The sequence below is a fragment of the Rattus norvegicus genome, chromosome 17 (genome assembly GCF_036323735.1).
Source record: "Rattus norvegicus strain BN/NHsdMcwi chromosome 17, GRCr8, whole genome shotgun sequence".
NCBI lineage: Eukaryota > Metazoa > Chordata > Mammalia > Rodentia > Muridae > Rattus > Rattus norvegicus.
This window is the reverse complement of record NC_086035.1, coordinates 15,755,736-15,781,896: the sequence shown is the minus strand read 5'-3', so window position 1 is coordinate 15,781,896 and position 26,161 is coordinate 15,755,736. Positions and strand designations below refer to the sequence as shown.

The window sequence follows — 26,161 nt, the reverse complement described above, 5'->3', positions numbered from 1 at the left end:
TTAGACCCCCTTACTGCTGCTCTCTGCTTTGCTTCTCTTCAGATGGGAATGCACATTCTGCCTGGCTTTGGGGTCCGGGAAGGGTTAACTAGGGTACGTACAAGTCCCACAGAGGGGGCACTTCAGGCCAACAGGACGGCCAGCACTGGCAAGAGGCTGAGGGAATGCTCAGTCACAAAGCAGAGGTTGGGAAGGAGTGTGAAACACGCCAGCCTTCCTGATGCTCCAGTTCCCAAGGAGGCAGCAGTTGCTTCACACCGGCTCAGGCCTCTGTCTCCAACATTCTCTTCTAAGGAAGGCTAACCGGGTCCACTGAAGACGGCTTAGAGTTAAGAGCACTTGCTGCTCTTACAGAAGACCTGAGTTCAATTCCCTAGCACTCACAACTACCATTAATTCCAGTTACAGGGAATCTGACACCCTGTGCCAACCACAGACAGGTACAGATAGTACATTGCACACAGGTAGGCAAAGCATTCACAAGTGTAAAATTAAATACATCCTAGAAATGAGAGCGAATGAGAGCGAGAGCAAGAGCGAGAGAGAGAGCGAGCGAGAGAGAGCGAGAGAGCGAGAGAGAGAGAGCGAGAGAGCGAGAGAGCGAGAGAGAGAGAGAGAGAGAGGGAGAGAGAGAGGGGGGGGGTTAGCCACAGGGCAGAACTGCCTCCCTGCCTGGTCCTCTGTGCCTCTGAGTCTAGGTCCTAACAGGAGCCATGGCCTTGTGACGGGAACAGCTCAAGCACGTCTTGAACCTGGCCCCAAGGATCTCGAGGCACCGAGTGTTAAGTCCACTCCCGCAGTGGATTACCTGGGTCCCTGAGGCAGCAGATGGAGCAGCCTGCTCAGGTAGATGAACGACACTGGGCTGGACAGACTGAGGAGGCACAGACGAGGCCAGCTGTGGAGGGGTGGCCCGTAAGCTCTGCACTGTGTGGTGGGGTGAGGGAGGGACGTCTCCAGGTACCATTCCTGGGAAGGCTGCTGGGTACACAGGCTGGGCTGGGATCTGGGCTGGGATCTGGGCCACTGCTGGATGGATGGACAGTGCGGCCACACCCTGCGGGGCCACGGCCAAGAGGGGGATAGCAGCTGGTGCGTTTGGCACGATGGTCTGACAGGGCACAGCCAGGGGTGCCCCAGGGGGGTGAGGCAGCTTGACAGCCTGCAGAGGCAGGGCCGGTGATGTGGGCAGGGGCGTTGTGAGGCTTGGCAAGATCACAGCAGGTGAGAAATACTGAGGTGGCGGCACAGGGGCCACGTTTGCAGCCGGCAGGTCAGCGAGGGTCTGAGGGAGGCCGTCGAGTCCTGCTAAGGGAGTGATGGGGGGAACCACAGGCATTTGAGGCATCTGGAAAAAAAGTATAGCCACGCGTTAGTCAAGCTGCCATCCGGGGGCTCGGACCGCAGCATCTGTGGGAAGTGACTCAGTCTCCCAAACCGGTGCTGCTGGTGAAGTAGTTCCTAGTTAGGTCGCTTGCCATAAGACATTACAAACACACTCAAGCAGAGCAGGAGACCCGCCTGCTGGAGGCATCCCGGGTACCAGCATGGAGAGGTCGGTGTGTCCAGATCTCCAATGGGCTGGCTGGTGGCTCTGAGGGAGTCAGACTTGTTCTCATGTGGAATCAGAACTTCAGAGCCCTTTCGTTTGGAAAGACCGAGACTATCAAAGCTACCAGGCTGGCCCAGTCACCAAGTTTCTCATCAGCCTGAAGTCTCATCCTGTGAAGTCCACGGAAGCCAGCCCCTTGGAGGGTTCTCAGCATAACCTTCTTTGATAGGTGAGGCAAATCAACTCCCTGTGGCATTTGGCTTTTCAACAGCATACAGTCCAGAACTGTTTGCTCTCTCCGTATCAGGTTGTACCTGACCTGGAGGGTTAAACACGTTGGCCTCCACAGCCACTCCCCTGAGTAGTGCTTCGTCTGCTTGCTCACAAGTATCATGTTAACTACACCTCTGTGCAATGATGAGGGCACACGAAACAAACCCGCTGTGCTGCAAGTGACAAGCAGTTAAATGACACCCGCAATGACAAACGCTCCTCTAGGAGCCAGTCTCAGCTGGCTTCTTGGAGCCCTGCAGGACAATCATCCAAAGCAAGCAGACAGCCACTATGCTCACCCAGTCGCTACAGAGAGAGCCTCGTCCTTGGCTTGGACCAACCCTTTCCCATCCTGGTTAGCAACCCAGTAATAATGTGATGACAGCTGCCTCACTCACTCTTTCAGGGACCCCCCCATCTACATCACTCACAGCCAGAGGGATCTCAGCCTGGGAGAGAGGTAAACCAGACAAAAGAGGCTATGCCCTGGTCCCTGCCCTGATCTGTTAGTCACAGGGGTCCTAAGCATGAGACCTACAATGCACAAGGTACGATACCATGCTGCTCTATCTATCTCCCTAGCCAAAGCTCCTGGTGACACGCATGGACAGACCCAGCCCATGGTGTGGAACCTCACCCCAGGGGAGCAGGCCGTGGGCCAGAGGTACCTGCGGAGGGACTTGAGCAAGAGGTTGTAGAGGTGGCTGTGGCATCTGGAGAGGCTTCAGCTGAGCAGGGGCCACTACCTGGGAGGTTGGAGCCAGGTATGGAGGCAAATGAGAGGGCACTGGCTGGACAGTGCCCATGGGCTGTGGGGCCAGGACCTGCGGCAGGGTAGGTGGCTGGGCCATTGGAAGAGGCTGGAGGAAGAGAAGGAAGCCTTGTGTTCCGACACAGAAGAAATCCAGTGCCCCTTGCACATGCTCGCACATGCTCACCTACACAGACGCTCCCCACATGATGCACACTCAGATTCACACGCACAGGGTCACATATACACACCCGCATAATTTCAAGACTGTTATGTTTTCACACACAACACACACGCACGTGCACACACACACACACTCATAACGTGTGCCTACATACAGTTCACACAAACACACGTAGATCCCCACACTCCTGCTAATTTGGAACTGGCTCCCAGAAAACATTACGGGTGAGCAGTCTTCCATCAGCAGGCCGTGCATTACGAACTACAGACCTCCCCCATTTAAGGAGATAAAATGAAGTGGTTCACTGACCTGCTGAACTGGGGGTGCTGGCTGGCTTGGGCCCGTGGGCACAGGGGTGCTGGGTGGTGGCAGCACAGGGGTGAAGCTCATGGAAGGCTCTGGAAAATGCTGCTGGAGGAGTGGAGGGCGGGCAGGGGGTGGCACAGGGCCCACTGATAGGCCAGGCTGCAGAGGATGCGGAGGCTACATTCAGCGGCTACTCTTGGCCCTTCTTTTCCCTGTGTCCAGCCCCCTCCCCACCAGGAACATTGTTCTGAGGAAGGCAACTCAGTGGAAGCCAAGTGTGGTGGCCCTGCAACACCATCGACAACACTGAAAGGCCACATGTGGCCACAGCTCCCAGTCAGGGATGTTCTAGAACGTAAGCCCCATGGAGCATTACTCAACTGTGTAAAAAGATCACCAGCACCGTAGACAGACTCTTTAGGATACAAGCTGTGGCCAGCTTATTACAGACATGATCCAGACAAAGAGGACGAGTCCCTATAGATAGTTCATGTTGTGGAGAGATATGAACACGTAGCCTGCGGCTATGGGGAAGGTACCAGCACACAAATGGGAGCAGAGCTAGCACAATGAAACCCTTGGTAAGGAAAGGGCCTCAGACTTAGCCACTAGGGGACAGAAACAGAGTCATACACAGGGAGGACACCAGTGCACGGAGCCAGCAAAAGGACAGGAAAGCAGTCCAAGGATGCTGAGGCTGACAGTTGTTGCTACTTTGTCAATATTTTGCAGGGTTCTTTGTTTTTGTTTGATATTTAAAAAAATTCATGGGCCTGGTGTTTGGCCTGCATGTCTATATTTATGTGTCACATGCATGCCTGGTAACCTGAGGAGGCCAGAAGCAGACATCAGACCCCATGGCACTAGAGTTACAGACAGTTATAAGCCACCATGTGAGTACTGGGAATCAAACCAGGTCCTCTGCAGTCCTGTATTACTATGTTTGGCTCTAAGTATCTTCACTCTGCAGAGAGAGGGTACATAGCACTCATGAGAAAACCTTTCTCCATAGTTTACAACAGGGAGGGTGTTGGCGGAGGAATGTCTGTGGGGGAGCACCTCTGAACACGAGTTCAGGGTTCAGAGGATGGATTGATGTCCACCACCCTTCAGCAGACTTCTCTGGGACATAGCTGGGTGGCAGAGGAGTAGGGATCTCCAAAACATCCCCTGGCTTCTCCTTTCCTGGTGCTCTAGGTAAGAATGTGGGGGAGTAGGTGTATTTGGGATCAAGTCTCAACGTGGGATTTACCTAAAACCATGGACAGGTGAGCTGGCCCCAACTCGACCAGGCCGGGACACACTGGGCTACTGTATGTGTCTCAGAAGCGACGGCAGGGCCTGGTGATCCTTGACCTCTGGTGGTCCTCCATTTCATCCTCTCCCTCCCACTCCTCCTCTTTCCTGCGCATTTCCCCCACTGAATCCCGGAGAAATACGGAGAGGTCAGGATGTACTGTCCACAGCACAGCCATCTTTCCTGCCTAAGTTACCTTTATGTCGGGAGGCAGGGAAAGAGGGCAAAGTGCTCTGGCCCCAAACCTATAGCTCTGGTCTCTGCCCAGTCACCTGATTTACATGTAGAGGGTGACACTGACTGAATCAATAAAGACCCATAGGACAGAAGGGGCAAGGTGAGGATCAGGGCGCACAGTACATTCCACGGCCCAAGGCAGCCCTAACCGTGATTGGAAGGTATGAGAGAGGCAGGCAGGACATTTTGGCTCCACCCCAGCTAGGCAACCTTGTAAGAACAAGCCTCTGGAGTAGCAAGTCCTTTTATATGAGGTCTTCTGGCCATTTAAAACCAAACCTCATTTCATTTTGTTAAATGAATAAAATTGCCAATGTGTGCATCGCAGCAAATCCTGGGGCTCAGGGAAGCAGAGGCATACACAATCCAGTGTCGACTGCTTTTCCAAAAGGCTTGCAGGGCCTTTTCTAATTGCTCGACTCTATGTGGACATGGAGAAGAAAACCTGTGTGCTCAGAGGACAAAGGCCACACAGCAGAGTTCAGCCAGCGCCAAGAAGCTACCACAGAAGCCCAAGACTGTGACAACAGAGGCTACCAACATGGTGCAGCCCACCCTTGGTCCTAAACCTTCCTCTGAGGACTCAGCTGCGCTAAGGAGTGTGAAACAAGCATTTTCTTCAATGTTTAGAGAAAAGGCAGAAATCACAGGGCTTGCAATGCAAGCACAAGGACTTGAGCTTGAATCCAGAGCACACCTGTACTCTCGGTGGTGGGAGGCAAGGGGCAGGGAGCATCCTAGAGGCCTGCTGGCTAGCCAGGGAGCTCCAAATTCAGTGAGAGACCCAGTCTGAAAAAAATAAGGTACAGACTCTTGACACGGGTCTCTTGTCTCCATGTGTACATGCGAGGGTGTGTGCACATGCACACACCACATACACAAACACAGAATAACAGGCTCTGCCTGACCCCTCCCTCATGATCCACTTCCCAGATCAAGCACTGCCTATCAGGAGTTTTAGCAGCCTCTCTTGCCTTCTACAAATACTGAAAATGCCCCCCTGCTCCAACCCCATTTTCATCCCCCTGACTTATTACAGCTGCTGCTACCTGCGGGAGATATGCCAGGGAGTCTTGGGTATTCCCTAGCAGGCTGGGCAGTGGTAAAAATCCCGAGCTCCAGCTGCTGGTGGTACAGACCTTTGATCCTAGCCCTTGGGAGGCAGAGACAGGTGGATCTGGTCTACTGAGTGAGTTCCAAGACAGCTAGGGCTACACAGGGAAACCCTGTCTCAAAAAGCCAAAATAATAATAGTAATAATAATAATAATAATAATAATAATAATTCAAAGCCCCATTATCACAATGGATACAGTCCTGTGATCACTGGGATAGACTAGAAAGAATCCCAATGTGCCCGCATCATGCACCTGAGTGGCATGGGTGACAACCTAGGATAAGGCTGGTTGGTTCTATCATAGTTCCCTAACAATACCCTAAAGTCTGTTCCCAGACACTCCACATTGTCTATCCAGGAGTCCTCCTCAGCCTACATAGTTCTACATATCCCAGCAAAGATGGCCCTCAAGATACCCAAGGAGACGTGGCTGGGAACTGACCATACTTAGCACAGTCTAGACAAGAGGCCAAGAGAAAAGAGCAGGGGTGGTTCTCAACTTACCACAGCGGCTGGCTGCTGGAAGGCCCCTAGTTTAGGCAGGCTGTGTGTCAAGCCGGGCCCCTCACTCACAGGGGGGCTGCATACGCACGAGGCTGGGGTTGGAGCTGTGTCCACGAGGGAGCTGAGCACCATGCTATGCTGGCTGCTCTGGGAGTCCGAGTACACGGTAGAGCCCTGGCCACTGTCAAAGGTGCTGTCCGCTGGGGAGGACAAAGGTAGGACTTAGTGTGGACACCGCCAAATGCCGCATCCCTGATACTGCAGGCGAGTATAGTGGCTTGTTCCTAAATTTCTTCTGCAAGACCATCTGGGTTGTTTTCAGGAAGACTGTTTAAACTGTTAGACCTGCTACCAGCAGCGGGGGGGGGGGGGGGGGGGGGAGTCACACCTGTGATCCCAACACGGTCTGATGCCAGGAGAGGCAAGGTTGGCTAGCCCCATCATTCCTGCCCACTCTGGTTTGCAGGTGTCGAGGCTGCCCTGCTCTGACGGTACTTGGCAAGGCAGCCTGCCCACATGGTCAGCCAGTGAATGAAAACCGGAAACCCATCTGAAACAGCGCTTTGAGGTTATGGCTTACAGCTTCCAAAAGCCACAGGCTTTAAAGCTCGCCACCAAAACACCAAGCTATTTTCACGGGGGCCGTGCTTCAGAGTGAGTACTCTGTCCACGGATAACTCAAGCCAAGTGTGGGGAAAGTCCTGATGGTTCTGCACTAACAATCTTTCCAAAGAGTGATCTTAACCTAAGAAGACAAGGAATGCTGAGGTTTAATTGTGCAAAACCAATTACACAGGCAGCTCTGGTTTTAAATGAGCCAACGGTTCATTAGAGCGACCACTTCTACCTACATGGTCGGGAGGGAGGGGAGAGGGAGAGAACGCAGGGGGAGAGGGAGGTGGGGAAGAAGAAGGAGGTCCTCCCACTAACAAGACTCAAGAGGCACAGCTCCAGACGTGTGTGACACTTGAAATAGTGCAAGTAACTTGTATAGATTACATGTTTAATTACAATTTCACTTGGTTTACCCCCCTACACACACCCACACATTAGTTGTGCTGTCTTGGTCCTCAACATGTGGCAGCAGAAGCCACCTGCTCCGGTCAGTTGGGACTGCTGGGGAAGAATCGTGAAAGCTGATGTGGTGTGGTATTGCCCAACACGAATGTGTGCTCTGTGATCCTGTGTGGGCAATGTGTGATCTGGAGTCTTTACCGGCCACTGTAAAACTCTCACAGCTGGTGAGAAAATGAAGACAAAAGGCAGAGCAGCGTGCAGAAGGGCATTTGAGGATGCTGCCCATTGCTAAATATATTTATATATATTTATATTTATATATGTAGTTTTTAGAGACAGGGTTTCTCTGTATAGCCCTGGCTGTCCTGGAACTCACTTTGTAGACCAGGCTGTCCTCGAACTCAGAGATCTGACTGCCTCTGCCTCCTGAGTGCTGGGATTAATAGCAGGCACCACCACCAGCAGCCAGTGAGTATATTCATATATACATCTCCACATATACAGTCCCATGTGTGGAGGTGCATGCATGTGTGAATGTGTGTATACGTATGTCCATGTGAGTACAGGGGTAAGTATGACATACGATATATGTGTGGGTCTTTACGTCCATGGATTCTCTCATGTAAGGGTATGTACACTGGGTATGCACCTGTACATATATGCTCTGTGTGTGTGTGTGTGTGTGTGTGTGTGTGTGTGTGTCCACATGTAGATGGGCACATATAGACCCATGGAAGAACAGTTAAAAGACGTGGCAACATCTGCAGCCTCTGGGAGGACAAGTGATTTTCCTGAACACCCTTAGGGGTTTAAAATTCTGAAAAATATGACTGTATCATCTATTTTAAAGAAAATACAGTAAGTGAGCGGAATCCCTTTGCAAAGTCACACATATGGCCTCAGTGCTGAGCCCCCTCTGTGTCCCAAGCCACTTAGGAAGGGTGGTCTGTTGGCAGAGAATTCCTACGCTTGACATGAACTGATCGCCTACCCTCCATCTCTATGGGACACTTCCACATTGGGTCGCCATGACCTTCAGCATCTGACCACAATGGGGACATTGTTTTTAGGTCTCAAGCTGGATCTCTCCGAAGTACAGCGCACAGAGCTCAGCGTGGGGTGAAACAAACCGTGGGCAAAGGACTTCAAAGTGAGGGCCGCTCATTTGCATGTAAGTAAGTCTTCTTGGACGACTCTGTTTGAGTCGGAACGAAGGGGGCTGCATATTAAATAAACAGGGCCTCAGTCTTTCCACATGAACAGCCTCGAATATTGGTCTGGGCAGGTCACTGGGCCCTGCTGATCTGTTCCAGGCTGGTTCTCAGAGTGGGCAAAGCCATGTCTCCTGCCTCAGCTCATTGCTGAAGTTTCAGACATAGAAGGTGAAAAGGACACTGGCTGCCTATCCTGAAACTTACTGGAGCCTCTCAGGATGGCCTCTGGTGAAGCCTGCATCCAATCCACCCCGAGAGAAACAACCCTTTGAAAGTGGACAAACGCTCTCAGAGGTTTCTACTGAGAACAGAGGCAGAGATGGACAATCCCGGTGATAAACACTCCAAGCCAAGACAGCCACCACTTGGTCCCCTGCACAGTCGTTCCCCACCCCGGCCCCACCCCCAGAGACTGGGCAATGGTACTCCCCTTAGCCTTTGTATGCCTCCATGAGGCCAGGACTGCTCCTCTAAGAAAGAATAAAGAACCCGCTACCAGTCCACAGAGCCACAGGCGAAAATTGCTCCCTCAGACCCTACAAGGTCAAGAACGTGACTCGGGAAGCCGGACTCCAGCGCTCCTTAACCCTCTGATCACAAGTCACTGGGGGAACGCAGGGGGAGCACAATCCTTTTCCTGAAACAATCATCCTGCAGGGTAGAGGGTGGGAACGAGCCTGGACTGGCTAAGGAATCGGGACATGTGTCCTAGCACCTGGGGGCCATCTGCTAGCCCTATAACCCCAGGACACACTCTCTTAAAAGATCACCATGTGCCCTGGCACAAGGTAGCTAGCAGGAAGTGAGCCTGGAACAGGAGACCAAAGCCTAGACAAAGCTTCAGGGAACCACTTACAGCTGGAAGCAACAACCCAGCCACCTGAGGACAGGCAGGAGCTCCCTGAGAACCTGCCTTTCTCACAGAGTGCTATAATAAAAGGTGAGGACTCTGTTTTGCTTTGCCCTAAAACTGTTTATGCTGGTAGGGATGGGAGAAAGAACACAGCTGCCCACGGTGACCCCATGCCATATACTCACAGGCTAAGGAGGTAACGCTAGCTGGCAAGGTAGGGGGCAGGAGATGCTGGTCCGCCTCAGGCTCCTCAGGTTCTGGCTGTCCAGGCTGCCCGCTCTGTGCATGGTAGGTCACCTGGACCTGCAGGGGTGCTGGCAGACCCCTGGCCTTGTCAGGGCTGCCTGTGTCCTTTGGCTCCTGAGACTGCAGTGCAGGCCAGATCCTCTCACGACGCCATTGAATGAGTGCTACCCGGTCCCGGATGGACTTGGCCACAATCTTCACATCACTCTCATGGAAAAATCCGGAATCAATCTGCGAAGGCAGACACATGGTCAAGTGTCTTGGGGATCAACCATCCTGCATGCATCCCATACACAGTCAGACACATCCTACTGCTTACGATCACCCCTGCCCTAGCCCTCAGGTCTGTCTCCTTAGCCACCTCAGGATCTTCACTCTTGGACATTTACAGGCTCCGGTTTGTGGGATGGCAGCTCACGTCCAGCAGGTATTCAATGATCCTGTAAACCCGACCATCCGGGAAGGAGGAGGCCCATTCGGTCATTGTAAAGCAGTATGGGGAACACTTGGGCCTGACAAGATCCTAAGCTCCCTTTATCAGCAGAGCATTTCAGGACCTCCAGGGAAACACAGCGAGCTCACTGGGAACTTCTGTGGCAAAGCCACTTCCTGAGACAGACCCCCTATTACGGTCGAACTGCAGGAGCTGACTAGGACTCACAAAAAGCTGGGATTAAATCCCTTTCCCTCATGAAGACTATGGTTCTAAGAAAACTGAGCAGGGATGCTTAGTGGTTAGGAAAGCTAGAGATCTATCACCAGCACCCATGATAGGTGGCTCACAACCACCAGTTAGTAATTCTAGCTCTAGGGGATCCACACCCTCTTCTGGACTCTGTGAGCACTGCACAACTGTGTCTATTACCACGACCACTACCCCACCCCCCAATACACATAATCTAAAAATAAATCTTTTTTTTAAAGAAAGAAATAACAGATATTAAAAAGAAAAAGGCCAGGTTTCACTGTTCATCCCTAGCTGGCATGAACTCACTATGTAGACCAGGCTGGTCTTGGCTGTGGAATGGACCCTGGTACCACAGAGTCCCTGACTATTAGTAAAATAGCCATGAACCCAGAGGCGCACGGATGGCCTTGTAGGTGAGTGGGCAGCTAACTTGTCTCCATGCTGTATCTGACCTTTAGGTCCTGAAACAAGGTCCACAGTAGGTCACAGGAAACCAGAGCTGCCACTGCTCAAGGGCTCAGGGCCGGGCAGGAGAAGAAGGAAGATAAGCCAGAACTGCCTGGACACACTCAGGGAAGGACAGGGACGTGCAGAATGACACGGGAGCTGGTACTGGGGCAAATCCAGGACCATCAGAACACCAGAATGAGTGGCAACACGGTGATGCTTTAAATCCCGGCATGCAGTCTGCATAAGCAGTTTGCAGACCACACGTGAGGACAAGAGGGGCAGGGTACCCCATGGAATCAGGTTGGGAGGTATGAAGGGTCCCCTCAGCCTTCTATTTCTTCCTTTCCATGACTGCTCTGTGCATCTGAGTCTCCCCTTATCACTCCCGCCAACACACACCCCGTTTCTCTCAGGCATTACTGTGCTGGGTGAGATCACATCATGAGCTATTCTCCACAGAGACTCAGGTCCTCTGCTACATGGTCTGCCAGCCCTGACTGACTGTACCTCATGAGAGGCTGTAAGTCATCCCTTTCCCCCAACTTGAATGAGCATCTGGGCGCTATGGCCGGGGTAATCTGCTGTGAAAATAGGCACAGCTAAAAAGAACTGTGCTGTGTTGTCTCAGAGCAAGTACTCGACACAATGGGATGAACAGAAACAGCACCCCAGGCAGGCCACGGTGACAAAGTGGCCCCTTCTGTGAGAGTCCTGAGAAAGCATTGCCTACCCGCCTACCCCCAAAGGGGCATCTGAGCTCTTCCCAAGTGTCAGGCCACAGAAGACAGAGGACTGAAATGCCTGGGAGTCCTGTGATAGTGGCCTAGTGCTTGGACACCAAGAACCCAAGGGTCCCGAGGAATGGCGGTGGCATACTGATGGCATTTTTGATTCTGGTGCATAGGAAATAACAGACAGGAATGTACTCAGGGTGAAGGGTGCTAGGCAGCAAGCAGCTCACACTCAAAATAGGATGTGGTGGGGGTGGGAGCTGCTCTCTGTAACACCGTCCAACTGCCCAGGGGGGTTGTCCAGATCATTTCAAAGCAGTTTATTATGAGAGACAACTCCGCTTGTCGGAAAGATCCCCCACGGAAATCTCCCAGGTGAAGGCCTTGCTGACTGCCAGATCATAAGCTGGGCATGTGGCCAAGGAGAGCGTCAGGCGAGGGGGGCCAGAGGACACAGAATCTTCTGTGGGATCTGCCTACTGGCACATGGGGGCCTGCGGTTCAGCCACCACCTTGGTGGGGAAACTTCCCACCAGCAGGACATTCCTCACCCCAGGAGAAGACCAGAGAAGGGTCTTTTTCTGTCCTTACAACCTGGAGCAGGCTCTTTCCAGAGAAAGAAGGACCAGGACTGACCCAAGTCAGTTGTTGCCTAGAATGAGTGGCCCCAGGCAGGTGTAGTAATTATCACTAATCCTAGGAGAGGTCTACAAAGGTGGCCCAAGCACAACCACATGGTCAGGGACGTCCTTCAGGTCTCAGGTGACCTCCGTCCACATTAAAGACAGTTGGCTATTTCTGCCATTTGCAGGATGCTTGTCCTAAGGCTCCATGACTCTCCTGGGCAAGGCCTACCCAACCACCTTGCACACACACTATGGTTATTCCCACTTTCTGTAATGCTTCAGCCATCCCCAGGATGGGCCTAACTTCCTGCAGTGCAGGACCATACAGAACCTGCCTTGTTTAACCTCACTCTGCCACGCTGACCTGCATCTGCCCCCTACAATCCAACTTCATCCTCATCCCCTTCTAGGTGGGTCCAGAGGGTCTCATCTGGATTCTAGGGTGTCTGTGGCACCTCACATTTCTGTAGCCTCAGGAGTCTAGGGTCTTGCCAGACAGTGACTCCTACTATAGCCTAGGCCCAGGGAAGGGCTGATGACCTAGACAGTATGACTGGGAAGTCTCTAATATACAAGATGTAGAAGGGCAAAGACGGAACCTTGACAGGCCTCCTGGGACCCAGAGCCCATTCTGAGGCTCTGTCAGAGAATGGCAGAGCTATGAGATGTGTGTGGCTGCTCACAAAAGAGAGCCCTCACAGGGAGAACGGGGGGGGGGGCTTTCAATTTGCCATGTGTGGTAACTGAGCTTGGCAGAGTGGGAATCACATTGGTGGTATTACTATCATCATCATCATCATCATCATCATCATCATCATCATCATCATTATTGTTTGGATTTTTGAGACAGGGTTTCTCTGTGTAGCTCCAGCTGTTTTGGAACCTGCTCTGTAGACCAGGCTGGTCTTGAACTCAGAGATTCTCCTACCTCTGCCTCCTAAGCGCTGGGATTAAAGGTGTGTGTGTGTGTGTGTACCACTATCATCTGATACTTATTATTATTCTTTAAGAAGACACAAGTCATGTCCTTTCTACACGGATGACCCTTTCATGGACGATAGGCCTCATAATGGAAAGAAAGTGCAAAAGAGAGGTAAGAGGAGAAGGTGGGAAGGAAGAGGAGAGATTCAGGGGAGGGTGCTGGGCCCAGGACTTCCCTAGAACTGACTCAGGGACATAGCCTGGGAGTTCAGCCAAATAGCAGGGACCAGCTGAGGTGACTCACCTACGATGGCCCTACCCTGCAGGAAGCCCTGTCCTTCTCTTCCCTATGACAAGCAGAGGTAGGGTAGAGCCTTGGGTGTCAAATACTTAAGAATCAGTTAAGTAACATCCAGGGAGGGTGCGAAGGGTGTGCTTGGGTTTAGGACACTGAGCCTTTCAGGGAACTGAAATCAAACCGGGCAGCTGAGGTCTGGATGAAGCCAGACACTCAGAATCTCCCTGTCAGGGATACTGAGCCTCACCCTGAAAGCAGCACTCAGGATGCAAGCACTCACGCTGGGCCCAACACCCCCTTACCACATCTTACCCATCCTGTAGCCACTGATCCCGACGCTGGGCTCCCACATCCCTCATGCCCTACCTGGCCCGGTGCAGAGCAGGCTGAATCACTTCTGTAGTGCAGCCCTGGCCTCATTTATGAAGGCAAGTATGGCGGTTGGAATAGGTATGGATCCCAGAGACTCATGTGTTGAATTGCCCAGAGGGAGTGGCACTATCAGGAGATGTGGCCTTGTTGGAGCAGGTATGACCTTGCTGGAGGAAGTGTGTTGCTGTGAGGGTGGGTTTTGAGGTCTCCTGTGATCAAGCTATTCCGAGTATGGTACACAACCCCCTTTTGTTGCCTTCGGATCAGGATGTAGAACTCTCAGCTCCTTCTCCGGCACTATGGCTGCCTGGATGCTGCCATGCTCCCACCATTATGATGATGAACTAAAGCTCTGAATTGTAAGTCAGCCTCAAGTAAACATTTTCCTTTATAAGAGTTGCCCTGGCCATGGTGTCTCTTCATAGCAATAAAACCCTAAGACGGCAAGAATGTTATATTACACGAAGAGATTCTGCCATGTTAAAACCACAATGACCAACCATAATCCCCATTCTTACCCTCTGGAAGCTCCAACACTCTCCTTATGAGCCCAGTACGGTGAGGCTTCCTCAGGACTCATTCAACTGAGATCAGGAGACTCTCCCTCCTCCCAAGATTCCTCCTTCCCAGTTCTGGGATTTCCCCAGACCCCGTACCAATGACCAGCACAGTGTCCACAACACGCTCTCAGGAAGCGGTTGACACTGAACTTCAGCGGCTACACCACTGTCTGTACCTCACACAATGTTTACTGTTCGTAATAAAAAAGTATGGAGACACGGCTGTTAACATCAGCGAACAGCAGTGTGTGCTGGTAACCAGCCGAATGCATACACGGTCGCTCTTGATGACTGAATTGGAAAAGCACACCGTGTACCACGTACAGTCATGGCTTCCACTGTGAGCCGTGGGGGCCCTCCGAGAAGCACGGAGCTAAAGAGCCCCCAGGGGAGGTGTTCAGAGCAGAAGCTCTTCTGGCTGAGATGGGGTTGGAAGCAAGCTTTGTGAAAGTGGGTCAGCCTGGTCACCTGGCCACTTTGTGGGTCTTGGGATGATGATACGGCCGCCCCCAGAGAAGCCAGCCTAGACTCTCGCCCAGCAACAGCATGTCACATCCATCCTCAGCCTTATTGTGTCACACACAACTGCTGCGCAGGGAAGACAGCCCTGGGGAGCACACTGGCAGCCCGTGGATGTCCCCCCCCCCCCAGGAAGCTGGAAGTGAGGCCCTGCACTCAGCTGTACTTCAGAAGGCCATGGAGAGAGGGTTCACCAAGATCACTCTATCCTGTAGCTCGGGCATCAGGACCACTTAGCAATCTTACCCTAGCGGGACCTAAGGCCACCGAGTATTTCCTTTCTACCTCAGCTCCCTAGGAGTTGTGGATGCTGAGGCCGTGCTGCCAGGCGGCTCCTCCCTTCTGGCACTGACCTCTGCGAAAATTTACCCTTGCCCACCATGTGCTGTGGGCCACATGTTGTAGACATGGCTTGGTCTTAAGAGGGAACCAACACGGGCTGGAGAGATGGCTCAGTGGTTAAGAGCATTGACTGCTCTTCCAGAGGTCCTGAGTTCAATTCCCAGCAACCACATGGTGGCTCACAACCATCTGTAAAGAGATCCGATGCTCTCTTCTGGTGTATCTGAAGACAGCTACAGTGTACTTATATATAATAAATGAATAAATCTTTAAAAAAAAAAAGAGGGAACCAACACAAGGCTCATGGAGCCCCTCTCTTCCGGCTATGAGGACTCGCACAGGCCAAGGCATCACTACCCAGCCCTACAGGGACAAGTCCACTTCTGTCTGAAGAACCAAGGAACACACCATGCCATGCACTTGGGACTTATATTTTCAACAAATGTGTTCTATCCAGTGAAAAGCTCATTGAGGAATTGGGTATAGTAGTTGCAGGCCTATTATCCCAGCTTCTTGGGAAGTTGAGACAAAAGCATCAAAACTCTAGGCTTCTCTAGGATACAGGGTGAGTTCAAGGCCAGCCTAGACAACTTAGTGAGAAGGGTCTCAAAATAAAATGTCAAAAGACAGGGCTGTGAATGTAGTAGAATACTTGCCTAGAATGTCTAAGGCCCCGGGTTTAATCCCTAGCACTGGTGGTGGTGGGGGGAGTAAAATTAGAGAGAGGACTGAGATACACTTTAGTGGTAGAGCGGCTCTGGGCTTAGTCCCCAGTACCACCAGGAAAAAAAAAACAACAACAAAGAAAACTGTTTATTTTAAAATAAATTTGAAAGGACAACACTTGTGTGACAACCATGGGTCAGGCTGCCACCTCAGATGAGCTGTTGGCTCGTGTCTGCTATCTTCCCTCTAGATATTAGCAGCATCCTGACTTCAATTTGCCACCCTCTTCACTGCAACATGGAGGGCCTTTCTGAACTCCTGTCCCCTGTGGTATGGGGACAGACACAGATACATACACACAGACACACAGAGAGAGACACACACACACAGACACACACACACAGACACACACAGACACAGACACACACAGACACACACACACACACAGACACACACACACACACAGACACACACACACACACACACACACACACACACACACACACCCCTTCCCTCAGACCCTGAGTAGCATGTCAGTAGAACAAGTTTGTAATGAAAATGCCCATGTTGTTCAAGAGTCACTCACCTCCGATGGCACTGAACCCTTGAAATGTGGCCAGTGAGACTAAGTTTTACACTTAATTAAAATTTAAATTTATTAAATTTTAGTAGGCACTTGTAAGTCACCTCTACTAATTTTGATGGTGTTGGCCTAGAAAACTGAGTAGAATAATCCAGTATGGCATCCAGGCTCTAGAAATGCCTATGCCGTGGCTATTCTCTTAGATGCTAGGACCTTACAGTGGTGCTGCAGGGCCTGGACCAGCGCATAGGCCTGGGCCACTCCTTGCTGTGGAAGGGTTGTTCTGCTCCTTCTCCTACCCTGTTACCCCAGTGGGCTCAGTGTCTCCTCCTGAGGCCCAATCTGATATCTCAAGCAGGAAAGGGTCACCCTGCTCACCACAGACAGGAAGTGGGGCACACCTGTGCTCGTCCATAACCTTTCAAGATGGTGAAGTACCAGAGTCCAAAACAACATGAGAGATGTCCAAAGAAGGAGAGGCGCATCTCACGTTCAAAGCCGCAGCCCTGCGGCGAGACTGGCACGAGTTTGGTTAAGGCAAGCAAGGCCCTTCCCTCTCCCCACTTTCCCACTGGATTCCTTCCCTAATGTGCCCCGATGATGCTTGATTCCTAGGTCCTGTGCAAGCTCAATTCCTCACCCTCATGCCACTGTACACACTGAACCCCACAGGAGAGACCGCCTCCCTCGTTACTGCCCCTGAGCCTCCCGCGCCCCTACCATCCCTCTGGGGTAAGTCCACTTCTGGAAAAGCAATCGATTTGTGATTTTTTTTTTTATTAACCCAAACTGGCCGCTGGGTAGTCTGGGCCCCTTTTTGTGTACATTACTTACCATTTCTTGGGCCACCTCGTCGGGGGTCTCCTTCTCCAGGTCAAAGGTAAACTCTATCGCTCCATTGTCTTTGGGCTTGCCCTTCAGCTTCTTGGGGTCTTCTACCCAAAGCCGCAGGGCTATGGTAGACTTCCTGCCATGGTCCTCCTCTGCAAGTTCCACCCGGACGCCCGTGTCTTCCGCGAAGAAGGCGTGGCTCAGCAGGTCCTTAATCTCGTACCTGGAGGGAGAGTGGCTCCCAGGCAGGGCTCAAGGGACAAGGGGGTTCCAGACCCATCTACAGGCACGGCATCAGGTCACCGCCCAGCACACTGTGCAGGTTATGCTAGGAAGTTCTCGCCCTTCGTTTCCGGTTGGCAGGCTCTGCCCGCAAGGGTAGGACACAGGTGTGCACACTAGCATTCCCTAACTCCCGGGAGACGCTGAGCGATTATAACCTGAAACGCGCTCATTGCACTGTGCTCTAAGACTGCTTCCTACCCCAATTACAAAGAGAAACCACACTCTGTACCAGGCCACCTGCTCGGCAAGGAGAAACAGACTCCGCTGAGGTAGAGTCTTCAATCCTCATAAGGGACTCCTGGCTCGGGGAGGATGAGAGGAAATAGAACCCAGGGTTCCTGCAGCAGTGAGGTTAGTAGAGAACGTCTCTCGGGAAGAAGGGGTATGGAAGAATGAAGGTGGGCAGATAGGAAGATAAACCTTTGCTAGACCTATGGATCTGGAGCCATAACCCAGCCATAGGAGGCTCTGCCCAGGGGCCAGGTCATCTAGCAGCTAGGTGTTGCTATACGATCACTTCCAGGTACCCAAACACAGGTCCCTAACCTGTGTCTGGTATGCTCTCTAGTGAAAATGCAACCCAGCATCCTTTGCCCTAAGCCTGGCTTCTTCTGGACATCATGCTGATGGCAAAGAAGGCTGCCCATCCCTCTCTACTTCTGAGAATGTCATGTGGATGGCTGGGTGCATCCCAGTTTGTTTTATGGGCAGTAAGCTACAAGCTATCCCTAGCTTCCTGGTTGTCCAGCTTGGACATCCAGTTCTGTTTTTGAAGAGGAACTGGCTTTATAGAGCCACTGAGGGATCCAGAGGTGAAATCTGTGGGCTAAGATGTGACCGGAACAAGTACATTACTACGGTGTACAGCCTGCTATTCAAGGAGGGACAGAGAAAAGGCCTGCGTTCCCAGCACTTCAGACTGGATTAGGGGAGCCCGTCTCTGGAGCCAGGGAAGGGTGTGGGCCCTACACTGCTCACAGCAACTCACAAGCCTGGTGTCACGTAGCCTGAGCCCGTCTGCCTGACCTGGGAAGGCTGCATGGAGAATGCCACCCTAAATGCCAGCTGGACCAACATCAGCTGGAGAACACCGGAGCACAGCCTGCGGCTCACCTCTCCTCTTTGTTCTTGCAGATGCACTCTCCGATGATCTCCTTGATCTCAGGATCATGCACCTTCTCAAAGCTGGCCGGCTTGATGCCCTGAGGAGAACAGAACAAAGTTACCTGGCACCACCCAGAGCTGGAGGCACTGTGGACACCCTGGTGTATCCCACGGCTCAGCTCGCTACCCAGGGCAATTCCTAGCCTGAGGCCTGGGACCCATCGGAGCCTGGGCCTCACTGAGGTGAGGGCAGGGGCTGTGTTCTGGGGAATTCTGGGAAGGGAAGAGTGATAAAGATCCTAAAAGTCTGCACTCTCCTCCAGCCTTTGCTTAAAACCAGGATGAGCACCGAGACAGCACTACCGATCTGGGCAAAGAATCAAGGAGCTGTAGGCTGAGGCACGGCTACAACCTACACAGAGCAGGGAGGCCGTGACAGTGCAGCATGTGCCGCTCAAACAGAAACTACTAGAAACGCTAGGAGGCGAGAAGACAGGGCTTCTCACTGGGCAGAAAGGCCGGGCAAGAGAAATGAGAGCACGCTGGAAGCTAGAGGCAAGGGGGCAGGGGTAAGACTCATCGCAGCTGTGAAGGAGTCACCAAAATTCTGGTGATGAGCAGAAATTATAGATACAAAGAAACCAGAACATAATAGATACAATTATAGATACAACCAACCAGAAATGGAAACCTCGCAGGTCACACGTGCTGACTGAAAGACAAGACAACAGAAGCTGCGGGGCATAGAGCAGAGAGACAAATGGAGGCACAGCTCTCTGTCCCCTTGTCCTTTGAATTTGTGACATTAAGGAGGTACAGGCTGGCACATAACACACATATTAATTAGGCCACCAGAACAACAGGACGGTGAGCACTGAAGGAGAATAAGACAGACTTAGACTGAAACGATGGCTCGGGCAGTCGAAAGATCACTGCAAACACGTGGGCCTATAAACCTGGTGCCCGGCACTCACTTCACTGCCAGGTTCGATGCCGTGCGCTTGGAACCCCAGCACTGGGAAAGGCAGAAGTCAGGCAGGTCCCAGGACACACTGGCCAGACAGTCTCGACAAAATGGTGACTTCTACAGCTCTAGGTTCAGTAAAAGACCTTTCCTCCAAAGTAACGTGGAGACTCGACTGAGGAAGACACCTTGGTAACTTGTGGGCCCCACACATGGCCTGCACAGGGAGGAAGCCTCCATTCTCTAAGCTCTTCCCTTCAGCACAGGGTCAGTAGCCAATGTTCCTCTCACTCAGGGAGGACACAGAGGACATGGTGGGACTGTATAAAGCAGCCCCAGCCTCGAACTCAGGCCAAGGCCCTCCACCATGTTGTAATGAAGACACCAAATACAGCACAGCCTCCCCCTGTGCCGTAGACTCGGATGCTTCAGATCTACAGTGAGCATCCACAAAGTCGTCCCTCAGCTTGGCTGCAGATCCTGCAGGCAGAGACCCCACGGTCTCTCATACAAGCTGCCCCTCGTCCTGGTGAAGAGCCTCAGCCCACGGTGGATTCCACACTTCCCACAGAGGCAGGCCTTTCCACCCACACCCGGGCTTCTTCCCTATACCATCCCCTCCCGGGGGGAGTTGAGAGCACTGTCTGTGGTCACTGCTTCTGGCCACTGGCCAGGAAGAGACTTGGGAGGGGGAGGGAACCACCAGCCACTCAAAGCCAACAGATGTCTCTCAGATCAGAGGGAGGAGCTGGCAGGGTTTAATCTGCTCTGTTGCATGGGGGGAGGGGGGGAGGAGGAAGTAACTGATTTAACTCTCTTAACTCTCTTCCCCCCCCCCCCCCCCACGGAGCTGGGGACGGAACCCAGGGCCTTGTGCTTGCTAGGCAAGTGCTCTACCACTGAGCTAAATCCCCAACCCCATAACTAATTTAAAAAATAAAAGATATGAAGGCTTAAACCCTCCTGTGCTCCGTCCTTCAGCAAGTTTCAGACTTCAAAAGCCCTCCCCTTTAAAAAGGGATTTTTTGTTTGTTTGTTTTTGTTTTTGTTTGTGTGTTTTAAAGGAAAATGCCAAGAGGGAAGAAAGGAGAGAAGGACACCTGCTGAACCTGGCTGCTGCATCCCCACTTGGGACAGACAAGAGGGAAGAATCATGCCGTCCACTAGCCAGAATGAGGGGTGCATCCAGTTCTTCTGCCTAAGATGCCCTTCCTTCCTATTCCCAGCTCAGAGGACAAACGGACACCTACTGTGTACAGAACAAGCTTGAAGCCCACGGATGCTCTTCCACACCCCATAGCAATACCACCAAGTTCTCTCAGGCCTTTAACACCCTGCTTGGCAGATAGCCCCTGCCTCCCTGGAGTAACTTTATACCAGTGTGGCCTTCTGGGCAAGGCCACCAGCCGAGGACTCTTGCCAGTCACCACCTATCTATAGTGCACACAGGAGGGGCTCATGGCAACTACGTGACATGATTCAGATCTAACATCAAAAGGAGTTCTATACCGTCTGCTAGAGGGCTCAGCTGGGTGGGTGGGCCCAGAGTGGAGCTACATGGTCGCCTGGGCCAGGCCTACTTGCATACAGACCAAGCAGCACAGGGTCCCACTGGGCTGCCCAGGATGAGGAGGTCACAGGAAGGACGATGGAGATCACAATAACCAAGGTCAGGGAACACCCTGAGGGCCTCTCCATGAAAACAAAGATGACATGAGAACCAGCCCAGAAGAGCCTTGGCCCAGCTGCTCCACCTCAGATGCTGTGTTTGTTCCACCAGCATAGGGGCCACCACAGAGAGGGGGGCACAGCCTAATCTGTTTGCACAGCTGAAGGCTTCGGATCAACTCAAAAATCACAGCGACAGCTAAACAAGGACCAAGGTTCCCAGGCTGCGCAGTGCTGACAGCCGCCTAGAGATGTGCTTGGCTAAGATGATGGTTTAGCAAAAAGGAAAACAAACTGTGATTCTAAAATAAAGAAGACAGGGGGGCTGGGGATTTAGCTCAGGGGGCTGGGGATTTAGCTCAGTGGTAGAGCACTTACCTAGGAAGCACAAGGCCCTGGGTTCGGTCCCCAGCTCCGGAAAAAAAAAAGAACCAAAAAAAAAAAAAAAAAAAAGAAGACAGGCCTTCCTGACAGCCAGCACTTCCTGGAGGGAGGCCCCAGAAGAGTTCCAGTCTCTCGAGCCTTAGTTTTTCTTCTTCCTGGGTCTCCCAGCTCCATGCAGGTGACAGCCTCTGGGCTCACCAGTATGCACTACACTGTTACTTTTGCTAGACTCCTTACCCAGGCAAGCCTTGGGGTCCCCAGGGGAAGGTGCCCATGCTCACTCCTTTTCTTACACAGCTGCCCACAGGACTAACCAAAGCTGTTGTCCTTACTAACAAGGTGGCTGAGTGGACTCACACAGGTGACCTTGCGATAGATCTGGGCGGCGTTCTGGCACTCCGAATAGGGATACTCTGAGGTGGCCATCTCCAGCATGCACATCCCGAAAGCGTAGACATCAACCGACTCGTCGTAATGCTCCTCGTACATTTCGGGTGCCATGAACTCGGGGGTACCTACACCAGGAGCAGCAGACACAGTTATTACTGATCATGGCTCCTTGGCCCCATAGATGCTCCCAGCCTCCTCTGTGTGTACCCCATCATACACATGGGACAACAGTAGAGTCAACAGATTTCCAGGGTTTAAGCAGGTGTGCTCTACAGACTAAGTGTCCAAAGCTCACCTTATGGCTCCAGGGATAGTCATCAGAGTTCAGGGATAGCCATCGGGGTTCAGGGATAGCCATCGGGGTTCAGGGATAGCCACTGGGGTTCAGGGATAGCCATCAGGGTACAGGGATAGCCATCAGGGTCCAGAGCCATTCCAAGCCACAGGAATGGAAAACAGAGCTTCTGAGGAACATATCCATTCTCTGAGCATACCCTGGCTTGTGTGTGGATATTGTGCCCCTCACAAACAGCCCAGCATCAGCCAGCTGTCTCAAGTCTCCCCAGAGATGACAAAACCATCAGTTACCCCAAAGCTGCCTCTGCCTGTAAAACCTCAGGAAGACCCTCAGTGTCCCCAGAGAGGGCAAAGACTAGGTCTTCCAGGTATAACTAACAATGAATGTGACGTGTGGCTGTCGTTCTGGGAGGGGAGAAGGATGGGCAACGGCGTTCACCTGAAACACCCCACAGAGATGCTGCTCCCAAGACATCAAGCACACACAAAAAGTGAAATGATGCTTGCCCCGGCTGGCTGCTATGTACACGAACATGTGCATGTGTGTGGAAGTCAGAGAGTAACCTCACAATGTCACTCCTCTGGCACTGTCTCCCACAACTCCTTTTCTCCTTTTCCTTTTGAGTCAGGCTCTCTCACCCTCCTGAAGCTGAGTAGCCTAGGCTAGCTAGCCAGTGGAGCTGAGTAGCCTAGGCTAGGTAGCCAGTGAACCCAGAGATAAGACAGTAATCTAGCTTTTCCCTCAGAAATCCAAATCAGCCACTAGTCCGGCTAGCCTGCTTGCTCTGGGGATCCTGTCTCTGCCTCGTAACCAATAGGATTAGAGGCTGGTTGCCACTCCACTGGCTGTCACTGTCAGGTAGGGACCTGGACAGCTTAGGAACCCTCAAGCTTAGGTGGCAAATGTTTTAACCTCTAAGCCATCTCTCCAGCCCTGTGTTTGTATCTCTTGACCGTTATTTTGGTTTAATATGCGCTATGAGACTGGCCAAAAACTGACAAAATATAAAAACATAAGCATGGGCTTGTGTAAAAGACACAGAACTATAGAAAAAGACACAGAACTATAGAAAAAGCCCATCAGAAATGGCAGAGACCAAGAGGAGACCTCGTGCGAAGAACTTTCATCCTTTTGTGCTCTTGAAATTCTTTGGTGCTACTACTAGTGATGTTCAGCATGTTTACGTTTCTTCCATCCCTTGTCATAGAATAGTGGCTATCTAAAGCCACAAGAGGCATGACAGAAGTGCCCCAGGCACGGGTAAGCCTACAAGTGGATCTGGTCCCTCCCACCCCTTCACATATCCTTGGGACCCCAGGGTATCCTGCAGATTACATGGGCCCAGAGCACAACGATCACTCAGGAGGGTCACCATGGTGACAGTGGGAACACAGTGATCAGGTCAGCTGACTTGGCCGGAAACCCCAAGTTGCAGGAAGGAAAGGCTCCCTCCCCAGGGCTACCTCTACTGCCCATAATGCCACCCTGTGAGGCCTCTGCCAGGGACTGTGTGGGACAATTTGTCCTGTGATAACAAGGAGAAACCACAAAGCCCTTTCCTGCTAGAGGGGCCAACAAAGGGACTAGAGGGGCGTGACCTGGGCAGGCCCTAGAGAGGACTGTGACAGAAGCCAGGCTCCCACGACTAGACCAGCTATAACTTAGCACATGCAGGAACCCCCTACTCTGAAAGCAGAGACTCCATTCACCGGCTGTCCACACGATATTAGGGTCAACAGGCAGCAGCGTTCCTGGGCCTGGACTCTTTTGGGGACCTGCATGAACTGAGGACCCTTCTCCGCAAGAAGACGGCCTGACTCCGGGAGATGGGTTAGAGGCTGGAAGTAGCTTTGATCCAGGATAGAAGACCCTAATAATCCCTGAACATGTGTGTACTTGACTCGTTTTTCCCTTCTCATCTCATTAAACCTGAATTTTAGAAATAACATGTGCATACGCTCATAGGCACATCTGCCAGGCATCCCCAGGTCTCTGCAGATGAGCCTGTGTGAGAGGAAAAGTGGCAGTCTCCGCCCCCACCCCAGGCCCAACTGTTTTACCCGGTGCTTAGGGAACTTTCTTCACCCACCAGTGCTCTCCAAGCTCCTCCTGCCAGAGTCAGGCAAGACTTCTGTGGCTCTAGCCCCTGGTCACCTTCTCCTCTCTAACAGAGGAGTAACTTTAACAAGACATTTCTATCCTCTAAGGAACAGGAGAATGTGTGCTGAAGCCTGGAGCCCGGCAGTAGTGGCGTAGGTAGGAACCCCCTCCAGCTTAACACTATACCCATCCTACAGCCCCGAGTCTGTATGTCCTACAGCCCCGAGTCTGTGTGTCCTGAGTCTGTAATGGAAGACAAACGGTTTCCTTCACGGAACCCAAAAGCTTTATTTTTTTTTTAACTCCCTTTATGTTCTTGACTGTTGTTATAACAAGAACACATTTACAATTGGCCCTTGCCCATATCCTCACTGAGCGGCAGAATTCATCTCCCCGTGTTCTAGGTGGCCCCTACACTGCCTGGAACTCCTAAGCGCTTACCTGTTGTATCCCCATGGTGCCTGACAGCCTGGGCCCCCGCCTTCTCTCCACCTGGCATGCCCACTCATCCAGGACTGACCTGTAGCCCTTTCTAGAATACCTATCTTCAGTTCACCTTGGCCTCTTCCCCATTTACTCCTCAAGGGCAAACTTACAAATCCTGCTTGGACACTGCCCAGAGCTCAGGGCCTGGGTGTGCCCCCCCCCCCCACAGAGTCACCAGGAAGGAACACACAGGTCTTCATCCTGCTCTACTATTTCACAGATCAGGAAAGCAGGGCCTCGGTCACAACCTCATGCCTACCACCTCCAAGAAGGCCTCTTGGTTGGGTCAGACCTCAGCAGCCCCAGGGTTCTGCCTTGGACACAGCACAAGCCCTACTCCACCTACTTCATTCTCAGGCCCAGCAAAGGGGCCACCGGGATCTCCAGCCCCACCAAAGCATCCAGAACACGCAGTGAGGATGTGAGGCCCATGCAGCCTGCTATAGGTATGCTAAGGTTAGAGGTATGCATGTAGCCATGTGTGGCTATAAATATATGTGTATTTAAAAACTGTAACATATGACATTGTACTTAGCCTAGGTGATCTGAGTACTAACATTTATTCTCTTCTACTAACAGGCCCAAGAAGAAGCTCTGTTTGCAGGGCCTGGGGATAACTGGGTAACAGGCCTTGGGGAGTCCCCATCAGGCCTCAGCCTCCCCAAATGCTGGTACTGGCTGGGAACAGGACTTTCTAGTCAGTGCCCATGGGAATCCCCCTAAGTGTTGCCCCCTAATCCTGCACCCCCAACAAGAAGCATCCAAGCACACTCCTGAGCCTAACCTAACTCTCTAGGTATCAACAAGCAGAATCCAGGGTGACAAGGGACACCCCACAGAGCTGGGCACTCATAATGGTTCAGTGCCTTCCCAGGCCTGCCAGAAATACCATCCCAACATGTTCTTATCATCCAAGCCAGCAACTCGAAGCCTTGTTCCCAGAAAGGCAAAGAGCTCACTGGCTGTGGGACACAGGGCCTCAGCTTCCTTAAGTGGGATAAATCCAGCTCTGAACATTTATCTCTGAGGCAGGTGACTGTGAGGAGCTCTCCAATCACAGGTCAGAGCCCAAGGTCGGCCACCAGAAGTCATATCCAAGGAAAAACAAAATCTGGCTAGACACTTCCCAGCCCTCAGAGTCAGGGTGCAGTAACCACACGGCCCTGAATCCCCACCCATTTCTCTTCTTTTTTAAAAGATTTTTTTTATGTGATGAGGGTGTGTGTGTGTGTGTGTGTGTGTGTGTGTGTGTGTGTGTGGTATGTGCATGATGTATATGCATGCATGGTGTATGTATGTGTACACACACTCAAAAGTCAGATGACGCCTGGTGTCCAGTTCTATT

General features: G+C 52.1%; 1 protein-coding gene across 21 annotated transcripts in view; it reads right to left on the bottom strand.

The window, feature by feature from the left end:
- Wnk2 (WNK lysine deficient protein kinase 2) overlaps nt 1-26,161 on the bottom strand; it is a 109,227-nt gene that overhangs the window by 36,978 nt on the left and 46,088 nt on the right. For 20 of the 21 annotated variants that reach the window (XM_063276357.1, XM_063276358.1, XM_063276356.1 and 17 more), the window contains 8 exons: nt 21,900-22,057; nt 18,536-18,624; nt 17,141-17,360; nt 9,490-9,781; nt 6,221-6,420; nt 3,070-3,225; nt 2,494-2,685; nt 809-1,348 (listed from right to left, as the gene is read on the bottom strand). In XM_063276357.1, the coding sequence (XP_063132427.1) occupies nt 809-1,348; nt 2,494-2,685; nt 3,070-3,225; nt 6,221-6,420; nt 9,490-9,781; nt 17,141-17,360; nt 18,536-18,624; nt 21,900-22,057 (1,847 nt within the window). The remainder of the gene's footprint in view (nt 1-808; nt 1,349-2,493; nt 2,686-3,069; nt 3,226-6,220; nt 6,421-9,489; nt 9,782-17,140; nt 17,361-18,535; nt 18,625-21,899; nt 22,058-26,161) is intronic. The other variant, XM_063276369.1, reaches the window with a different exon arrangement.